The sequence below is a fragment of the Oryx dammah genome, unplaced genomic scaffold (genome assembly GCF_014754425.2).
Source record: "Oryx dammah isolate SB20612 unplaced genomic scaffold, SCBI_Odam_1.1 HiC_scaffold_25, whole genome shotgun sequence".
NCBI lineage: Eukaryota > Metazoa > Chordata > Mammalia > Artiodactyla > Bovidae > Oryx > Oryx dammah.
In genome coordinates, this window is record NW_024070209.1 from 28,868,650 (window position 1) to 28,888,928 (window position 20,279).

The window sequence follows — 20,279 nt, forward strand, 5'->3', positions numbered from 1 at the left end:
GACTCCTGGCTTGTGAAATAGAACCCTAGCTAAAGTACCCATGAATAAATGTATTAATCCTGTATATTATCATAGTTAATAAAAGTAATAGTATTTTTCTTCATTCATAATCATCACTTTGACTCCACAATGCAAAAACCTTTTGCGGTAGGTAATGGAGATCAAAAGTGATGTCAGCCACCTGAAAAAGTGGTACACTGAAGCCTCGTGGGTTTGATTTGACACAAATGCTGACACCACGCTCAGAGACCATTTTAAACTCTGTGGGCAAGGCTGGCAAGTACTGGCCAAGGATGGCTACTAACCTGGAGTCAGAGTGGACCACAAGTTAGAAAACTAAGGATGTATGTTGTCACTTTTTGAAATTCAAGGCTGGTGAGCCCTGTTAATGCAGAATATGATATACATGAATTGCAGAGTAACTTTTGCCTATATGCCAGTAATTGCTGAACATCATACCTGGCACCCTGTCTGCGTGGGTTGCAGGAGAATAGAAGTTGGCATTTGCCTAAGAGAAGGACATGGACATGAGAAGAGTGTATATACATGGAATGCAGGAGGCTTCTGAGTTCTATTTATAATTTGTATGCAGGAGACCTGGGTTCGATCCCTGGGTTGGGAAGATCCCCTGGAGATGGCAAAGGCTACCCACTCCAGTATTCTGGCCTGGAGAATTCCATGGACTGTATAGTCTGTGGGATCGCAAAGAGTTGGACACAGTTAAGCGACTTTCACTTTCACTTGGTGATTTATAAAAAAAAGCTCACTCCCATTTGAATGGGGCATAGTGATGCCTGAAGACAGTGTGGGAGACAAACCACACCAGCATTGTGCATATTTCAGAGGAGGCAAGATGCTGTTTGGTCACTTGCCCTTCCCTTGGTGCTTCCTGTCCCCTCTGCCAGGAGGCCTCCTAGGACAACCCCAGCCAGGCAGTTTCCCCCGTTGCATCGTCCATGGCCCCAGGCCAGCACCACACAGTGGAGCCTTAATTAAGGGCCACCCTGTCCCATGGGGTCCTCCCCTGTTAGAGATTGCATGTGTGCTTCATCCAAACATCCTGTGCCTGTGACGCTGGGCCGCCCCAGCCAAGCTCAGCATAGAGCCGAGTGCTGCAGAAGCCCCCGTGGAGATTTGTAGGGAGGAGCAGTTAGGAGTTGGGAAGGGGTTGGCCCTAGCTCCTCATTTTGCAGATGAGGACCTCTGGGGCACAGAAAGGAGAGGAGGTGACTTGCTCGAGGTCCCATATCTATCAGGGGCCAAGCCTGTGTCGAGGGGCTTGAGTGAGTGATAGTTGCTCAGTCATCTGACTCTTTGCAACCCCGTGGACTGTAGCCCACCAGGCTCCTCTGTCCATGGGATTCTCTAGGCAAGAAGACACATGGGTTGCCATTCCCTTCTCCAGGGATGTTGGGGTCTTGCCCGGTGCTCAGCCTGCCTCTGACTTCAGGCCCTGCAGCTCTCCTGCAGCCTGCTGGGCCATGTGCTCCAGGAGGCAGATCTCTGCATCCACTGCCCTCAGTCCTCCCGGCAACCAAGGCTGGGCAGCAGGCAGCCGTGAGGTTTGCTAAGCGGCCTGCTCCTCCTGAACCCTGAGACCGCAGGCCTGCAGGTGATACAGGCCCAGCTCTCAGCTTCCGTGTCCTTCCAGTGACCAGTCTGCCAACCTGGAGGCGGTCCACTGCCCAGGTCAGTGGCTTGAGCTCGACCACGTGGGGGCTGGAGAGCTGCCCTTGTCAGCGTTTGTCAGGGCTCTGGCTGGGCTACTGGAAGGACACCCCTCACCCCCCACCATCGCTGTCTGGGCTCTCAGCTCACCCACTCTACCTCTCTTGTACTTCAGGAGTTTTTAACTCCTCTGTTCCATGGGTTCTCTGCTCCGTCAGCCTTTTCTTGCACATAGCTCCCTACAGCTGTGCCCTCAAGGTGTACTCAGCTCAGCTCACCTCTCCACAGCTAATGGCCTCTCTCTCAGGCTCCTCTAATACTCTAGGGAAGGAGAGCCTACCAGTGCCCCTAGCTATGGCCTGCAGTCAGGTGACAAGATGCACAGAGCTGTCCCTCTCCTGCCGAGGGAGGTGGACCTGGGCAGGGACAGGCACACTGGCTGGGGTATCAGAACCCAGCTTAAGTTGGTGGGCCCTTCTGGGTGGTGGAGGGGAGCCCCCCACAAGGGACCCTGGCCTCTGAGTGGCAGTGGGGCTGTGGGTATGAATCTCCTTGCTGAGGGCGGTACCAATCATTCTTGATGACACTGCCATACCAGCCATGTGGGCAGATGACATTCCAGGGTTGGGCGAAGGGAAGGGGCCTCTGGGAGGCCTGTGAGTGGGCACAACTGAGGCCCCCAGCTGTCCCCTGCTTTGCAGCAGGCCTGCCTGCTGTGTGGGTGCCCCAGAGGGCTCGTGAGGGCCGCCTTGTGTGCCCCTCTTTCGTGTCACGTGTGTGTGATGTGTGTACACGTGACCTGCACCAGTTGGTCCCTTTCCAACTGGAATAGTCCCTCCTGCTCCCAGGACAAAAACAACCCCAGGCCTTTTTCCTCTGAAAAGTTACAGCGCCTGGTGTCGGGTAGCGAGCTCACAGCCAGAGAAGGCATGGCAGCCTGGCTGCTCTGCAGGGTGAGCTATCCCAGGGCCTGGTCCCCAAGCCCTGCCTGTACCCCACTCCCATCCCTGCCTGCTTCCGGCTCCCCTGTCTCTGCTGATGAGCAGGGCAGGGACAGCCACAGGGGCCACGTGAGGAAAGAGGCTGCCACAGACTGTCCAGGCTCTCAGAGCAGCTGTGGGGAGCTAGGGTCTCTGGAGCAAGGCAGACTTTTCCTGTGAGGGGCAGCATCCCATGACCTGGAACACAGGCCCCTGGATGGCAGAAAGGGCCCAGATTGTCGCAGGTGGAGGAAACAGCTATCCTTCCATTCAGTGGCTGGGTGGCCTCTGAAAGGCACCTGGGTGCAGTTCCAAGGGTCCCAGGCTGGATGCCTGTGAATAGCTGCCCTCCCCAGTGACCTTTGCCTCTCCTCTTTGCAGCTAGAGGAGGCAGAGCGCTTTGCCATGATGGTGATCCACCTTGGGGAGGAAGCCGGGGAGTTCCTGTCCAAGGGCTACCTGGCACTGGGTCTCACCTACAGCCTGCAGGCCACCGACGGTGAGTGTCGGGGCCCGGGAACCTCTGCTCGGGGTGACTCGGGCCTCCTAATCTTGTCCCATCAGTGTCCACCCCCCAACACACCTCCGTTGACTCTTCTAGGATGGGTGTGCAAACGTACATAAAAGCACACACATGTGCAGACGCAGACACACACACGGATGTGCACGAATGTGTGCGCACACACACACACCCCAGTTCATTTCTGTTTTTGCTGCAACTTTGCCAGCCTCAGATACGCCCTCTTCATGAACCCAGTTCTTTCTCCTTTCAAGGCCCAGCCCCAGTTGATCTCTGCCCCTGGAACTCCTGGGGCATTTGTGCCACCAGCCCTGAGCCCACAGTGTCTTCATTCTGGTTCACCTTTACCCGCAGCACCACTGCCATCTTTTGGGGTCTTTAAAATCCCCCGATGCATGGCACAGAGCTGGGTACACAGCAAGCATTTACTAAATACTTGACCTGAGCTTGGTGCCTAGGTTCCTCTCCTGCTGCCTGGAGCCTGCATTCTGTCCCCAGCCCCACCAGCTCCACCTACTTCTGTATCCTTGCAGCTTGAGGGAAAGGGAGCGATAGGTCCCCACTCAGGCCAAACCCAGAATAGTCATCAGCCCCCCATACTCCCCAAATGCCAGCTCCTGGAAGCGGGCTTCAGATGCCCACACAGCGGGAGGTAGGAACAGCTGGTACTTGCACAAGGAAGGGAGGAGGAAGGGTAAGTTCCTGGTGCAGTGCCAGCTCTTTGTTCTTGAGTGACAGTGGTCACTTCGAGGTGTCAGTGAGGCTCTGATAGGGAGCCCTGGGGTCCCCACACACTGGTCAAGTGAGGGAGTCATCAGTCCCTTGGTCAGAGTCCAGAGACCCTCCCTTTGTCTTTAATTCTCTAGAAGCAGGGCTGCTCTGTGAGCTTGGGACCCCTGACATCTATCCCTGCCTGGTGCTGCCAGCAGCATCCTGACCTAGTCTGGCTGGAGCCTGTGACCATCATTTTAAAGCTTCTCAGGGGGTTCAGTGTGTAGCTGAGGCTTCAAATGCCTATCCTACTGCATTTAAAGCCGATTTAATTTACCAGGGAGGTATCTGGTTTGGGTTAAAGCAAGAAGCCTTGTAGTCAAAGTACAGTAGAGGTTTCTGGTGGGCCGGTGGAAGAGGAGGTTGTGTCCAGTGGGTACAGACCCTGTTAGGGATGGTAAGATGTTCTGGAGATGGATGGTAGTGATGATTGCAAGGCATGGTGAATGTACTTAATGCCAGTGAATTGTCCACTTGAAATTTGTTAAAATGGTTAGAAAAGAAGGAGCCTCCTGAGTAAGGAAGCCTAGGGAGGCACATGCCAGGACAGAAGTATAACTTTTCTCCAGAAGCTCGCGCCTTTGGAAGGATCAAGACAGCCCATGCGGCAAGGAAGGCAAAGGGGTAGAAGGACCTGTTGTGCCAAGAAGTGTGCCTGCCAGGAGGCTGGGGCCAGGGGGACATCTGCACCCCTTCCCTTGGTAACCAGGGCACCAGTCTGGAGCATTTGCCAGACCAGAGTCCCGGTGGGGCCTCTCCCGCAGAGTTCCATGCCCCGGGTGGGGCAGGGCTGGGTTGGCCCCCCTCCAGCAGCCCCTCACAGCTCTGTCTCTGTCCTGTCTCCTGCAGCAACTCTGAAATCCAGGCAAGATGAACTGCACCGGAAAGCACTACAGACGCTGGAGAGGTGAGGATGCCAAAGGGCAGCACTGCATGAGGCGGCTTGTTCTGTGTCAGGGGACCCTCTGGAGTGACAGGGCAGAGTTTTCTGTCTCCATTTTGTTGACCAGCAAACTGAGGCTCTGAGAATTCACACAGGAAGCAGGGACAGGCCTGTGGGCTTGGGTGGTCTGGTCGAGCATTTCTGCAGTGGTGGAGCTGCCCCCAGCCTCAGCTCCCTGCTTCCGAGTTCAGGGGACATGAGAGAAAGCAGGAAAGCACCTTGTGCCATAATCTACAAGTAGCCAGGGCTCAAAACAGGGATCTGCCTCCTCCCAGCCCCTCCCCAACCTGGAAGGTGGGAGGCTCCCTCCCTCAGCCCTCAGAGAGCTTTCCTTAGAGCCCAGCGTCTGGGAGGGAGCCTTAGGTTTGGGGGTGGTGGAGGAGAGGCACAGAAACCCTTCCCCCAGGCCCCTCCTGTGAGTTTCTCTCCACCACAGCGCGGCCCTACCTGAGCATTCCTCTCCCTCCTTCCTCTGGCCTTTGTAGGGCTCTTCCCTCTGAGCCCTGCTCCCTCTGAGCATAGATGGCAGGTGCTGGGTCGGGGCCTGCCCCAGACTCCTTGTGCCAGCTTCCTGGGAACATCCAGCTCCCCTCTGGGGCAGGTTGTTCTCAAACTCAGGGAGGAAGGAGAGTCCCATTCTGGCCAACTCCCTCTGAGCCCCAGCATCAGGGGATAGCTCCTTCCTTCCCCCACCGGCTCTTCACTCCCAAGGCTTCCAGCCCAGAGAGGCCATCCAGCCCCTCCATCCTCCGGAGGTCTTCACTGTCCTACGTGGAGAGGGCAGGCTGCAGGCTCTGTACAGGCCCCAGCCAGGCCAACAGCTGCCTGGAGGAGAGGGGCTTCCCTCACCTCTTAGTCCCGCCCTCCCAGGTATCCCCCACTTCAGCCAGAGCCAACCTTCTTGGCATGCACCGCCCCAGCCTGGGCTGCCCCTGGGCTTTCCACCCCAGCCGTCATCTCCCACGGGGCACCCTCCAAGGTGGGGCTGGCAGAATCTCCAGCATTTGGCCCTGTTAAAAGCGCCCAGTGCAGGGCTGGCATCCTGGAGACCCTCATCGCGCTGGTTGTCAACCCTTGATGGCTGACTCACTGCTCCCCTTCCCAATATAGAGCCCAGCAGCTGGCCCCCGGCGACCCCCAGGTCATCCTGTATGTCTCCCTGCAGCTGGCCCTCGTCCGCCAGGTGAGTCCTCCCAGTTCCTAACACCCAGGTCTCTGGGGGTGCTGATCTCCTCCTGGCCCCACTGCTTTTCACCAGCTGTGTGACCTCTCTGAGCCTCTTTTCCTTATCTGTTAATGTAAGTGCCTTCATACTCCACCTCAGGGCCCAGGCAAGGATTAAGTCAGTTACTGTGGTAAAGCTCCTGACCTCTGGTGGGCACACAGGAAGGGCTTGTTCTCTGCCCTCACTCCCCCTGCAACACGCCCGTCTCCTGAGAAGTTGACAGGAGGCCTCGGTAAACATTTGTATCCTCACCTTCCACTGAGCTTTCCCCGGGGGGCTGGGGGAGCAGAGAGATTGTCGCGTGGAGCTGCTTCTGTGTGACACAGAGCTTCCCCTGACCGTATGGATGCCACCGCCAGGCTCTGCCTCTGGGGCCTCCTGTCCGCTGACCACCTCAATTCCCAAGGCTCTCCAGGCCCACCTGCCTGCCTTCTCTGAGCTGAGCGGTTGGTGCTGAAAGGTCTGTTGAGGGACTTGAGTGAGGTCAGGTAGTCACCCACCCAGCTGGTTGCCTGTCAGAAAAAAGTGAAGGTTCCCATCCCCCAGGCCCTCAGAGCCTCTGCTGTCAGATGGGCCCCTCAGGCTGGCGCTCTGTGTGAAGCAGGGCCTCTCGGTGGCTTTGCTCTGGCGAGTGTGGACACTGGGCCACTCAGGGACTGCAGACAAGCCTGCTGGACTGGGGCTGGGCTCCAGCCTAGCAGAGAGGAGTCCGCAGAGCCCTCTGGGTGGTGGCTGCTCACGGTCGGGGGATGGGCAGCCCGGCTGACGAGTGCTGATGTCTTTCCAGCTGCGGGCCAGCCTTGCAGCTGACGAGGAGGGTGCCGTTGGCCCCATCTGACACCTGAGGCGCTGTGGCTCTGCTGAGCTCAGGAGCTGGGAGCTGGCCACGCCTGCATGGTTCAACTTCAGAGCCCACTCTGACCTAGTTAAAGCAGCCCCGTGTGGCTCTAAGTATCCTGTTCCCCTGTCCCATTTGGAAGCAGGCACTTGGAGCCTTGTCCACCAGCCTGGTGGTTGCTTTTACGGGTCGGTGTCAACTTCTGGCCCCTGGTCTTCTCTTCAAGGAGCCGTCCTTGCAGCTCCCCATGGCACCTGCCCCTGGTTCCCGACTCCCAGGTCCTAGAGCAGGCACTCTCCACCACTGTCTCCAGAAACATCAGTCCGCTCTGGTGCTCCCTGGAGTGTGGACACAAAGATATCCGAGACCAGTTTATTTTTAGCCCTCAGTTGGAGAACCAGTACTTTCCTTGCCAGTCCAGTTCCTGATAAACCTTCCGTGATGCATTTTTTAGTATCTTTAATTATTCAGTCTCCTCTGATGAATGGCGTCTGTCCTCTGAGAGAGATGGCTGGGCCAGGCTGGTGGAGCCTGCTACCCCGTGTCCTTGGGGCCCCCAGATCTTGGTAACCTCAGGGGGTTGAGGGTCTCTGAATGGACTCTAAGCTAGTCCTGCTTACCTGGGTCTCTGAGGCCCTCTGTGCCATCCTGCCCAAAGCATGTCTGGCTGCTCAGACAGTGAGGGCTGTGGGTTTAGATACCCAGCCCAGGATCATGCTGCTGGAACAGCCTTGGGGTGGGGGGCATGGGCAAGCTGAGCCAGTGATCACACTGACCTTAGCTTCCTCCTTTACTTTCCATGACCTTTCCACAGAAGGAAGTCCCCATGGGAGAACTCTGGGCCTGGCAGTAGTGCAGAGACCAGGTGGAGACCAGGCAGGGGTCAGGCACGCCAGGGACCAGAGCCCCCAGCTGACCTATGTACTGTAGACCCCTCCAGGAGCGCTGGAGATGTAGGTCTGAGGTTTGGTCAAGAGCAAGATTTTGGAAAATGACTCTGACGTGTCTGGGAGAATGAGGCCCTGGTGTCTCGTATAGCTGACAACCGCTAAGCCTGAGCGCCTGAGCAAACATGTCTCTCTGGACTAGAAGGAAGGCTTTTAACCTGTTCATTAGCTGCCTGGGCTTTGGGGGCTTGAAGAGGGAAATTCGCATTTTCAGACGTGTTCTGTGCCCAGCAGGATGTTTTTCCTACGTTGTCTCGCCCTCTCAGCCAGTGTCGTAGGTAGGACTGTTATCCTCATTTTGCAGCGTAAGAACTGTGGCTCAGAGAGGCCAAGTCCTCTGCCCCGGCGCCAGCTGGGAAGTGGCAGAGTTGGAATTCACATCCCATCTGACCCCAGGCCTAAGCTGTTGCCACTGAGTCCCTGAGTAGGAGGCAGCATGTGTCTGTCAGCCTCAGTCACTACGAGAACGGGTTCAGAGGGGAGATCTGTAGCCAGTGGTCTGGGCGGCCTCTCACAGTCCCCCTCCTCCAGTTTGGCTGGGGCTTCCCGACCAGTCCTTCATGATCCATTGTGGACCTGCCCCTCTTTTCTCTCTTCTGTGAGACAGCACTGACATGGAACAGCAGACTCTTCTTGCCATGGTGTTCGAGGGTGTTTTCTCATCAGAGCCCATGCCTGCCCCACAGTGCCTGCGGTCTCACTTGGGTCTGCTGCGCCTCGTGGCCTGGCACCTGGCCCCCGAGTCCGGGGAGCAGTCTGGGCCTTGGGGAAGGTCGCTAAGCCGGCAGTTTTCTCCGGCAGATCTCCAGCGCCATGGAGCAGCTGCAGGAGGCCCTGAAAGTGTGCAAGGACGACGCCAATGCCCTCCATCTGCTGGCGCTCCTCTTCTCTGCCCAGAAACACTACCAGCACGCCCTGGACGTTATCAACATGGCCATCACGGAGTACCCTGAGAACTTCAAGTGAGTTCCTGTGGACGCTCTGGGCTGGGGCTGGTCGGGCACACACTGGGAGTCAAGGCGGGCCGAGGACCTGTGGGCGCGGAGCCTGGCTCTAGCGTTTTGTTTGGTGCCAGGAGGCACCGTGTGTGGAGGTGGAAGCTATCGATGGTGACTGCAGGCTCCACGGGGGGCTGTGTGGACCACCAAGGAGACGGTGCTCTAAGATAACATGCCCGGTCTGCTTCCGTCCTGCCCTGCACTGTACGTTTGAGCATCATGGGGACACTAACTTGTGTGACTTAACCATAACCCTGGCATAGCCAGCCAAGGATGGTTTCTAACAGTGGCTGGGCTGATAGAGGCCATGTGGGCTGGCCCCTACCTCCAAGAAGGCCACAGGCAGTCGGGGTGAAGATTTATATCCCCCCAGAGTGGTCCTGGCCTCTCCCTCTATTCTCGACTCCTCCACAGCCCCTGCTTGCCACATCACCCAGATGCCTGTCTCTAGGGAGCAGGGTTCACACTGCACGTGGCCCCAGTGGTGGTGGGTGGGGCAGGACTAGACCCTCTTGCCCCCACCTATACACAGGGGACCTGCTGCCATCCAACCAGGACCCTGGGGAACAAGAGCCTCACTGACTGGCTGAGGCAGGAGGGTGCGTTGCCCCTTGGGAGGAAATGAGGGGGAGGTCATCTTTTGATTTCTTCCTTCCTTCCCCGAGACAGGTAACATAGGGTGCTAATAAACCCTGTTTCTCTGAATCCCCTGATCCCAGAATGAGGGGCCCTGAGCACCCCCACTCCCACTGTGCTCAGGGTTTGAAAGAGAACCCTTTGGAACCAGCCAAAGGCTGTTGTCTTTAGACAGCAGAAAGTAGTGTGGTCCTGGTGCCCTGAGAGGTGACTCACGCTGGCAGTGAAAACAGTTCCACAAAGAATTAGGGAAATTGGTGGGTGCCACAGCCGAGATCAATGATCGAGAGGAGCTGCAGGCGGCCCGGCCCAGGGAGAGTCCCTCCACATGGAGAGCCCAAGCACTTGTCTGTTTACCTATAGTCCAGCAGAGACAGGACTGACCCTTTGCACCAGGGGTTCGGGCTTTCCTGTGCCTTGGGCCTCCTTCAGAAGATGCCACGGTAGCTTTGCCTGTGGACTTTGCTGGGAGTGGCTTCCTCCTCACCAAGTCTTATGAACACAAAGGACCGGCTATGTGGAGCTGGCCTTGCACCATCTCAGCTCACACCTGACCAGGGGCAGCTGGGACCCACCTGGGCCGGAACAGCGGGGTCAGGGGTCACCATGCTCTGGGCGGGGTGAAGGTGTTAGTCTGGACTAGGGTCAGCGGAGCCCAGGTGGGTCCCAGCTGCCCCTGGTCGTGTGTGAGCCGAGATGGTGCAAGGCCAGCTCCACATAGCCTGTCCTTTGTGTTCACAAGACAGCCCTGGCTCTTGGCCTCCCTTCTATATTTGAGAGATTATTAAAATTGAAGTTAGTTCACTTTAAAAGGCAAGTCGCCTAGGGCACGCACCACGTAGATAGAACCATGTGTGTGGACAAGGTGTAGTTACCTAATCCCAAATACAGTACAGCAAGACCTACTGTTTAGAAGTTTATTTTTTACTTTTATAAAAATACAGGAAGGACAAAGGTCTTCCTCTTCTGGTACTAGTTAACCTGGCTTTTTCCCAAGCTCAAGACTATCTGGCAGGGTCAGACCCCTGGCCTGCTGCCAGCTGTGTGTGTGCGTATGTGTGTGTACGGGCGTGCCTCTCTGTGTTTTATTGTCAGTTAGGCTTCTGCGGAAGGGTTAGAACAGTGAAAGGGTTAGAATCCTTATCCAGCCCCTGGCTCAGTGTGTGTCACAGAAGAAACCAGAGGCTGGGCCAGGCGTCAGACGTTGTCCTTTATCCGAGTGAAATCTTCCATGTATTAACAGATGGCGACTGAGCAGATGGGCCCAGGGCTGTCCTGTGGAAGCCGCAGAAGGGGCTGCACACACCGCTCCCTTGGGCCCCCGATCCCGTGCAGGAGCTTCTCATACCAGTGTTGCCCATCTGACTGCGCACGTCTCTTCCTAACTCCTGGGCTGGATGCTCTCTGCTGGCAGAATCCCCTCCCTGGCCTGATGTGGCGAGGCCAGCGCCACTTTTTGAAGTCGGCTTGACACTTCCCGTGTGCGAGGCAGAAGCCCACCTCGCCTATCTTGTTTCACGCTCTGGGAGGTGTCTGCTGCCCCCCGCCATCCTCTTCCTCCTCGCCGCCCCCCACCACCTGCGCCTGGTTCTCGGGCTGAGTGCGAAACCGTCTCTTTCTAGTCCTCCAAGGGTCCTTCCACCACTCCCTTCTTCTTTCCTCTCACCTCACTCAGGTGCGGACTCTTTCCCCAGGAAACGCTTCAGTCACTCTAAGTGTCTTGGAGAGGTGGGGCCAGGGGTGGGGCCTTGCTGTGAGGGTGGTGACTTCCCCCGGAGCCCCGTGGGTGGCCTTCTGGGCCCCCAAGAACACCTGGACCCGAGCTGTGACATTTGCGCCTGTGTGCCTGCATCGGGAGATTAGAAGCCAAAAAAGCGGGGAGCCCCGGGTGGAGATCGTGCTGGTGGTCAGCGCGTAGGGTGGCTGCCGCTCAGTGTCAGCCGGGCCCCCGCTTCTGCAGACAGGAGTCTTCATCGTGGGGCAGCCTCTGCCCTGGGAGCAGAGCCCCTCTATCCAAACACCGCAGGGCCACCACAGGGGCCTCAGGCCCTCTCGGGCTGGAAGCGCGAGGAGACACCTCTGGCGTCCCAGCCCCAGGAAGTCCCATTCCCAGAGCACAGTTGGGGTTCTTGTGTTCCTCTGTCACCACAGAGAAGCCTGCTGTGGAGCCTTGGGGGCCCAGAGCGTCCCATCCCCTGTGGTGCTTCTGTGAACCTGCCCATCCACGGAGAGAGAAGGTTCTTATCTCTGAGCCACTGTGTGCCCCTCACATTCATGACCATGGGGAGCTCCCCTTTGAACTGGGCCAGCCCTAAAAGGCTACAAAACTAACTGAATACAACGTAAGGGGCTTCTGGCCTCCAGAACTGTGAGACAGTATATTTCTGTTGTCTTAAGCCAAAAAAAGGAGGGGGGCGGTGAGGAGGGAGAGACAGTGGGGTATGAGGGGGAATAGCCACCTACCACAGCACTGTGGAGTGACCTAGGGTGTGGCCGTGGGTCTTTGCAAATAATTCAGTGCTTTTCCCCACGGATGAGACCCATGGACTAGCAGGAAATGTCATTGAGCCCATTATGGTCAGGGATCACTGAAGAATGTCACTGCCCTTCAGCTGAAACTGTAGCCTGCTCTTCCAGCTGCTCCCTGCGTTGGGAACAAGCTGTGTGTGGCTCCAGCTGTTGCCACGGCAGTTAATTAAACCCCTAATCCAATAAATCTCAGTGCAGCCAAACAAAAAAATCTGCCCCCAGTGATGGGGTAGATGCCCTGACCTCAGCATTGTCAATAAGGTCTGTCCTGTGGGCACTCAAAGGCACCAGGTCTGGGTGCCACCCGGCACCTTGCTGGTTCCAGTGGCTGAGACCTTGCTCTTCCTTTGTGCAGAGTGAAGGCGAGGCTGGCAGGCGTGTGTCGGGTGGAGGAGGGCTGGCACAGGGGGATGCTGGGGAGTGGAATAGACCCTTTCCTCTTGGCTTGTCCCCACATGGGAGCCGCAGCAGGTCCCTGGCTGCCACTTAGCTATGCTCCCTCCAGCAGCTTGCTCCTCCTTCCCATGTCCCCTCCTCCTCAGCTGCTGAAAGACTGACATCTCTCCTGCCTCCCTCTGCTTCCAGGGTCTATTGTGAGATTCAGACAAGAGAAGATCTCACAGTCAGTTTACAGCCGGGTTCAAGGGCGGCAGTGGGGGAAGGGGAAGTGGTCCGCAGCATAAGGCTGTGACGGGGGGCTCAAGGAGGGCAGCGCACGTAGTGGGCCAGGGGAGGGTGTCCTGCACAGGAGGGTCAGTGGAAGCTGAGAAGAAGAGTTGCCGGCTCCCTAGTGGCCACCAGGAGGTCACCGTTTCCAGGACTCAAGACTCCTGGAGAAAATCCTAGCCTTTGTGGAGCTGACTTCAAATTCAGGGATTAGAAAACATAGCAAAGGGGATCTTTATTTCCGTGCTGTGGGGTGACCTTTAGTTAATGGAGCTTGAGTTTAAAAAGGCAGGAACGTGATGAGGCAGTGGCTGACGGCCCTGCAGGGACAGCGTGAACTGGCGTGACGAGAACCAGACACCCGAGCAGCTTCCTGAAATGCTGAGGGCTTTCCACTAAGCCCTGGACACATGTGCTGGCCAGGCTGCCCCTGGCCAGTCTGCAGGGGGCCTCAAGGGGGCAGCAGGCTCCCTGTTTGGACCTGGGTTCCAAGCCAGGCTGGGCCTTGGAATTCGAGAGGCTCCCCGTAGCAAGCTCAGAGATGTCTTAGCTGTTTTCTTCTCCCTTCCTGGGCTTGGGAGGCTCAGCTAGGAGAGTCAAGGGAACAGGCCACTGATAAGCTTGTTCCAGAAGCCATGGGCTCCACAGGGGGCTGGTTTTAGGTAACAGATTCCTTGCGCTTTAGTCAGGCTGCTTGTAGGGAAGGTCGCCATAGTAACCAAACAACATTCCTGGGCTAATGATGGGAGCTTTCCAATAACCAGCCTGTCAGTCATTGCTCCCACCCCAGGCCTGGCAGCCTGCCAGACCAGTTTTGAAAGCCCAGGCTATTGGGCTGGCAGGAGAGGAGCAAACTGGGTTTGCCCTTCCCCTCCCCTCTTACCACCTCTCTTAAGTTTCTGCCCAGCCCAGGTCCTGTGGGCCTTGGAAGGTCCTAGGGGAAAGGTTGTCTGGAGCCCTAGGGAGCTTTCCGCAGAGCAGGAGCTATATGGCTCTCTCAACAAGCCAGAGCTCAGCTTGCCACTTGTAAACAAATGGAACCAGTCACAGCATCTCCCCCAGGAAACCGGGGCTGTTTTGGAAAATGTTTGAGCTGATAACTAGGCGTTAGCTGGGGCCAGACCGTGACTGAATCCCGTTAAGGCCAACGTAGGCCTCAAGGGCACCCTTCTGATCTCTACCTGGCCTGCCTCACCTTTGTTACAGGTGGCATGTGATAAACTTTGAGTTGTGTATTCCACCAGGCGGAAGGGATCAGAGTCCTGAGGCTTCCATTAATGTCTTTGACTTAAACCCACTGTGTTTATTGGGTGATTCTTATTAGGGACTTGGAGTGGATCAAAAGGATGCCTAAAATACCAGCACGCCAGTGAGGGGCTGGAATCAAAGGTATGAGCACAAACACAGTTTATCACTTCGCCAGGTTCATTAAACATTCTTGGCTGCCACAGTCCCCCGATGAGGATAGCAGCCTTGGGGTGAACTTGCAAGGCCATGTGGTGGAGGGAAGTGTTAAGCCAGGCGTAATCGCTGGCACCGGCTTGCTCTTCCCCAAAGGTCAGTTCCTCTTCGGCTCAGCCAGTCTGACATTCAGCATTTCCCTGCGCTGGTGGCTCTGGGGAGCCTCCTAGGGCCTCACTGCATGTGACGCTGCAGTCACTGAGTCTTCCGTCTCCCTGCGGTCCTCTGCTCACACTCCAGCTAGAGTGATCTCCATTATTTTGTTTGGGGAAGAAGAAAGGAAGGAAGGAAGGAAAACAGATTTTTCCAGAAGGAATTCTTTGTTTTAAAGTGGTTTTTAGCTCTTTGCTTCCTGAGTCTCACTGCTGTCAACATTTGCTGGAGGCGGGTGCTGTGGCTGGGCCCTTGGTTTTCGAGCGGGAGTGGCCCGGCCTCTGCAGGTGGGAGAGGACCCAAGAGGCACACTGATACCCATGAAGTAGGGATGCCCTCTGCAGTGGGTAGTCTTCAGGTCCCCAGATCATCTCACTGGGCAGCAATTATAGACCAAGGTGTTTGCATCTTGGTTTCTTATATTGGGCTGGGAGCCAACTTTTGTTCCAGTTAAGGATCCTTCTAGAAGTTCTTCCACCCCAGAGTGGTTATAGAATGGCTTCTGTGTGGTTTTTGTTCATAACTTTCATGATCAAAAATGTGCCTTTGGAGGAGTCACCTGAAGGTAATTGGAACTGCTCCCCCGGAGCTGAGGGAAGCCAGGCCTGAAGGCCCACCTGCTCAGCCATCAGTCAGCTCAGGTTAGGCCTCCGGTGCCATGGGTGGAGGCGGCTGTTCCGCTGGTGGGGGCGGGGGGCAGAACTTTTGAAACAGAGGTGCTTGCTCCTGGAGGTGAAAGCTTGCGGGGCTGTTGATTTTAAAGGTTCTGAAAGCTTCAAAGTCAGATCATATTGACAATGAACTCATTAAGAGGCAGAGTGGCTGTCTCCAGCCTTTTTGGCACCAGGGACTAGTTTCGTGGAAGACACTTTTTATACAGATTGTGGTGTCGTGGGGGGATGGTTTTGGGATGATGCGAGCACATTACATTTATTGTGCACTTTATTTCTATTATTATATTAGGGTCACCTCAGAGCATCAGTTATTAGATCTTGGAGGTGGGGGACCCCTGAGGAAGAGGATCAGTGTGAACCATAAAAGATTAGGGGACATGAGTCAATGTAATTCTCCAGAACCAAGGAAAAATGACTGGTTTTTAGGGCCGAGAAAAGTTACCATAAGTGTCCCTCTCCCTTTCAGGGAGGTCTCCTGTTAGAGCTTTGAAATAATGTCCTGAAGAGCAAGTGTGTGAGCTGAATCAGTTAATTGCTCTGGTGGAGTCTCTCCCAGAGGCAGGGCATTTAGAGGACCCTGAGACCGGTGTCCTTCAGCACTGCCATGGCCAGGGTGAGAGCCAGATGATCACAGCCCCAGTGGAGGTGAGGGAGTGGCCGCTCCTCCCCTTCCCCCTGCCCTGATCCAGGGCTGGGAGTGGGGCCGTGGAGCCCCACCTCCAGGCCTTCGATCCTGCCCCTGCTGGCCCAGCCCCAGGGGCTGCCCTCCTTCCCTCGCTGTGCTTCCAGATTCTGCCCAGCCTCAGGGACTCCCCTCAGGCTCCACTTTGCCTTGTAGCTCCTGCACTCAGAGCTGACCCACTCACTGAGTATCTGACTCCCTTCTGCTTCCTTTCCTAATTGCCTTGGGTGTGTTGCTTGAGCTTCCCTGAGCGTGTGGAAGCACCCTGGGGACAGAGGACAGATGATGGCCTGTCTTCTGGCTCCTCTTCCTCCCTGTCGGGAACTGACAGCTGAGCATCCAGCACTTACGTGGACCCCCTGAAGGGCAGACTGAAGGGGTTGTTTTGTTTGTTCTCTTGGAAGGATGGAGGAAAGGGAGGGAGGCAGGGAGCACATGGGGATGTTGGCTTCTTACAGCCCTCAGAGTGCGCTCACACCCCCTTACCCTGTTCTGTCATTGTCTTGCTTTGATTTGTTGAGTTTTCCGTCTTGCCCTCCTATTCTAAAGAAACTAACTGGAGAGTTAGCTGGTCTCTCCAGGTCAGATAGCTGATGAGGGGCAAAGCAGGGACTAGAACCCCAGCCAGCTGATTGGCTGAACAACCCTGCTATGCTGGGACCCCAAGCACTTCCATAATAATAAAATAGTAACACACCCAGTGCTTGGCCGTGTGCCAGGCATTGCTCTGAGCACTTCCCACGCATTCAGTCAGTTTCCTCACAACCTGGGAGGTGTAGAAACTGTTGTTAACCCCTATTTTCCAGATGAAGAAACAGAGGCAGAAAGGGTATGTGTAAGCGGTTGTGCATGACCGGGGCTGGGTAAGTAGTGAGGAAGGGCACGTGTAGACGAGCGCTTTAGGAAGGGCGAGGCCTTGCGTGTGCCTTGTTCCTCCTAATAGGCCCGAGGGGGTAGTGATACTGTTGTCCCATTTTACAGATATGAAACTGAGGCTCTGAGGAGCTGAAAGGACTGGCCGGGGGTCACAGGGCTAGAGGAAGGGAAGCTGGGATTTGAACTTGGGTCGTCGTCAGACACAGGCCCGGTTTTCTGGGAAGAGACCCGCTTCCCACTGAAGCCCACGCTGTGCGCAGGCTCTGGCCTCCTGGCTGAGGAGTTAAGACTTTCCAGAGGTGTGGCTGTGGTGACTCAGAGAATGGCCTGCTTTTTCCACTCGATTATGTGTTTTCTGTAAAAATAGAACTTTTCATTAAAACAACGCAGCATGGCCATCAGCTGGAATTACTAATTACTGTCCTTTAAAGAGATAGTACCCCCTTTTGTGCCTTCCCCATACCTGCCACCACCCTCCTCCGTCACAGAGGACTCCCATGAGCACCAGGAGCCAGAGGCCGGGGCCAGGGAGACACACTTGGGCAGCGGGCCCAGGAAGAGGGGAGAGTTTCCACAGGGTGCTCTGCAGCTTGGCTTCCTTGATTCTTGGTCCCTGGGACCCTACAGCCTTCCAGGCCTCAGTGAGTCCTTGTGACTCAACTTTCTTCTGTTATCCAACGGTGATTTGTTGAGTGACGTTAGGTGAGGCACTGAGCATATAAAGATGAGAAAGATGTGGTCCCTGCTGGAGCACGGAGCCTGGTAGGAAAGACCAGTAATGATGGAGGGGTCTCAGGATGACGGCTGACCTTTCTTGAGGAGTTGCCATGCAGCGGGGCCGGCTGCCTCCACGGTTTCTGTTGCCTGTAGTCCTGCCAGCAGCCCTCTGTGATGGTGCTGTTACTGCCCTTGCTTTACCAACAGCCGGTCAAGCTCAGAGAGGCCAAGGCACCTGCTCGGAAGCAGCAGGGCCTGGCAATGGACCCACGTTGTCTGAGGCCAGAGGCCACGCTTCAGTATGACGTCCTCCTGTTTGCTGGGCGGTAAGTCAGGGGCCAGAGGAGGCTCCCTCAGGTACACAGCAGTCACCATGCCCAAGTCTTTCTTACTGCATATGCTGAGTATATTTTACAGGGAACTGCTTTCAAGGAACATGGAAGTAAAAATGTGGACCTGTTGTGCTTGCTGCCCATACAGCCCATGTCCTTCCCCGCAGCCAGCTCAGTTCTGCCACTGCAGGTGGGGTGCTGGGGTGAGCAGCAGGGAGGGAACGCAGAGGAGGATGACTGGAGACCCTGGGTGAGGGAGATGGACAGGATGAACTCTGACCCCAGGGCTTAGCCAGAGCCATTGTCACAAAAATATCCCCCGTTTACAAAGTAATGTTTTGTCTCTAAGAAACGTTTTTGGAAAGGCTCATGCTCACCAAGTTCTAAGGAGGACCACCCTAAGATAGGTCCTCTTCATAGCAGTGGAAAGAAATGATTTGTCTTGGCCTCAGGTGGGAATGGCTCCAAGTCTTGATCCTCTTGACAAATAATTAGAAGGCTGATCCTGTCCCAGGAGTGCAGGCCAGGCAGAGGGCCTGGGAAGAGAGGCGGGTGCTAGGCCCACCCATGCTTTCCCCTGGGAACCTCCATCATCAGCCCCTGGCCAGAGCAACCAGAAAGAATTACAGAGGCCGTGACCTGTGGCGACACCCAGAGATGCTGACCTCACTGGTCTCTGTCTTCCCCCACCGGAGGAGGGCTGGCCCAGATGCAGACAGACAGACTGACTCTGCAGGGCTGAGACTGGTCATGGTTCAACTGGCTCTGTTTAGGTCCGATGAGTACCTGTCTTTGACCCCAGGTGCTGACCTGTGCAGGTGACCCGGAAGGGGGCCAGCAGGGACTGCCACGACTCTGGTGGTCGTCAGGAAGGATGTGAGTGCTTAGAGGGTGGGCCGCAGCTATGCCGCTCTCCTGGCTAGGAACAGGGCACTCATGCCTCAGCCTTTGGACTGTGCACAGTACAAGCACCTGGAACTCTCCTCCTGTAGCCCTGGCAGCTTCACCCCTGCGGTGGAGTCTACACTGCCCCTTGCGCCTTCGCCTTCCCCTTCCCCAGAGAGCACACTCACTTTCACATCTGCCTTCAGACGCCGTGGCGAAGGCATTTGGCCTTAAAAGACCTCACTGTTTATTCTACATCTTAAAAAACAGGAAAGGGCTTGCAGGAAGCGGGGGTCACAGCCGAGGTGGTTTCACTCTGTCTGGATTGGTGTGGCTCTGTCCAGCCCCTCTCATCCGTTTCCTTTCTTATGCCCATCTTTCATCACACCTGCCTTGCTGAACAAGCTGTGAAGGTCTGGGGCTTTCTGAGAGCCTTCAAAGGCACCTGGCCTGAACGCTGATTTTCAGGGCCTTTCAGACCTGCAAGTATAAAAGAATCCCCACAGCCTTGGGCAGGCCCGTGCTTGAGGAGTTAGTGCAGCTGTGGGCTCCTCAGCTGCTGCTTCTGGGTCATCACAGTTCATGCAGCAGGAGTCTCTGGGGCAGACGGGACAAGAGACTTCACTCCTATGTCACAGGTTTGGAACCTGTGACATGCCAGCTGGGTGGCAGTGCAAAGCTGGGACTTTGGCTCGGGTTTCTCACTCCTGGGCCAGTGTCTGTGCACTGGGTGACGTCACAGGGCAGGGTCAGGACAGCAGTGGAGCCGTTCCCGGAATGGCTCGTGTCAGGGCACTGGAGGGCTGCTGGGTTCCAGTACCCCAGCCTTCCTGCCTCAGAGACTCCCCTCTGTTGTACTCTTGGCTCTGCCTGGGGGACCCTTCTCGGGGATGAAGACCCCCTGTCACGTGGCGCCAGATGCCTTTGTGTCACGTCCCGAGCTCCCCATTCCTCCCCAGGCCCCAGGACATTTTGCTTCTGGACAGCTTAAAATGGAATCGGCTGGCACTCTGCCTGTTGGCTGCGTGAGTCCAGTCCTCGCTGCAGTTGTGAGGCACCCGCGAGCAGGTTCCCCACCTGCCTCCTAGCTGGGAGCTGGCAGCGGGAAGCGGTGCCTTCAGAAGTCGGCTCCGATTCACCGTGGACCATGAGACCCAGGGTGCGGCTGGAGGGTTGTAACAACACACACGCATCCTCATAGTATTAAGCAGAACAGACACCGTGTGCTCAGCTCTGTGCCAGGCACCAGGGAAGCGAGGAGGATGCTGACGTGGAGGGAGGCAGGGTCTTGCCCTGCAGGCACTCGTCACCCAGGCGGGGACGCACAGCAAGACCCAGGACAAGATAGATGGTAGTTTTACCATCTCTACGTAGGGCTGGCTGCTGAGTGTTCCCTAGAGTATCTGAGCTTGTAAATGCTTGATGTGAGTGTTTCTTCACTGTTAAAAGCATAAGCCTATGTGGAAAAAAAGAAAACGTGTACACACACACACATATAAATGAGAGAGAGTGATTTAAATGCTAACTGAAGGTTGTCCTAAGCAGAGAAGGCAGGGGTGATCACACTTCTCGGGGGAGGACTAGAACTTTGGGTTAAAATAGTGTTTCTTTTTTTAAGTCTCAGAATCGTTTCTTCAGATGACATGTTAGACTCATTCAGGGTATAAAACAGGCATGCCAGGGGCTGGGCTGGTTGAAGGGAGTGGGGAGCTAGGGCTTACCCCCTCTCTTCCCAGCCCCAACTGCCAGCAGCCTCCCCACGGCTCCACCCAGGAAGC

At 56.0% G+C, this 20,279-nt stretch overlaps 1 protein-coding gene across 3 annotated transcripts in view; it reads left to right on the plus strand.

Annotated features, from left to right (window-relative positions):
• The window catches only part of TTC7A (tetratricopeptide repeat domain 7A), a 116,330-nt gene that overhangs the window by 68,063 nt on the left and 27,988 nt on the right, over window positions 1-20,279 (plus strand). For all 3 annotated transcript variants that reach the window (XM_040224739.1, XM_040224742.1, XM_040224741.1), the window contains 4 exons: window positions 3,030-3,147; window positions 4,789-4,846; window positions 5,993-6,065; window positions 8,694-8,854. In XM_040224739.1, coding sequence (XP_040080673.1) covers window positions 3,030-3,147; window positions 4,789-4,846; window positions 5,993-6,065; window positions 8,694-8,854 — 410 coding nt within the window. The remainder of the gene's footprint in view (window positions 1-3,029; window positions 3,148-4,788; window positions 4,847-5,992; window positions 6,066-8,693; window positions 8,855-20,279) is intronic.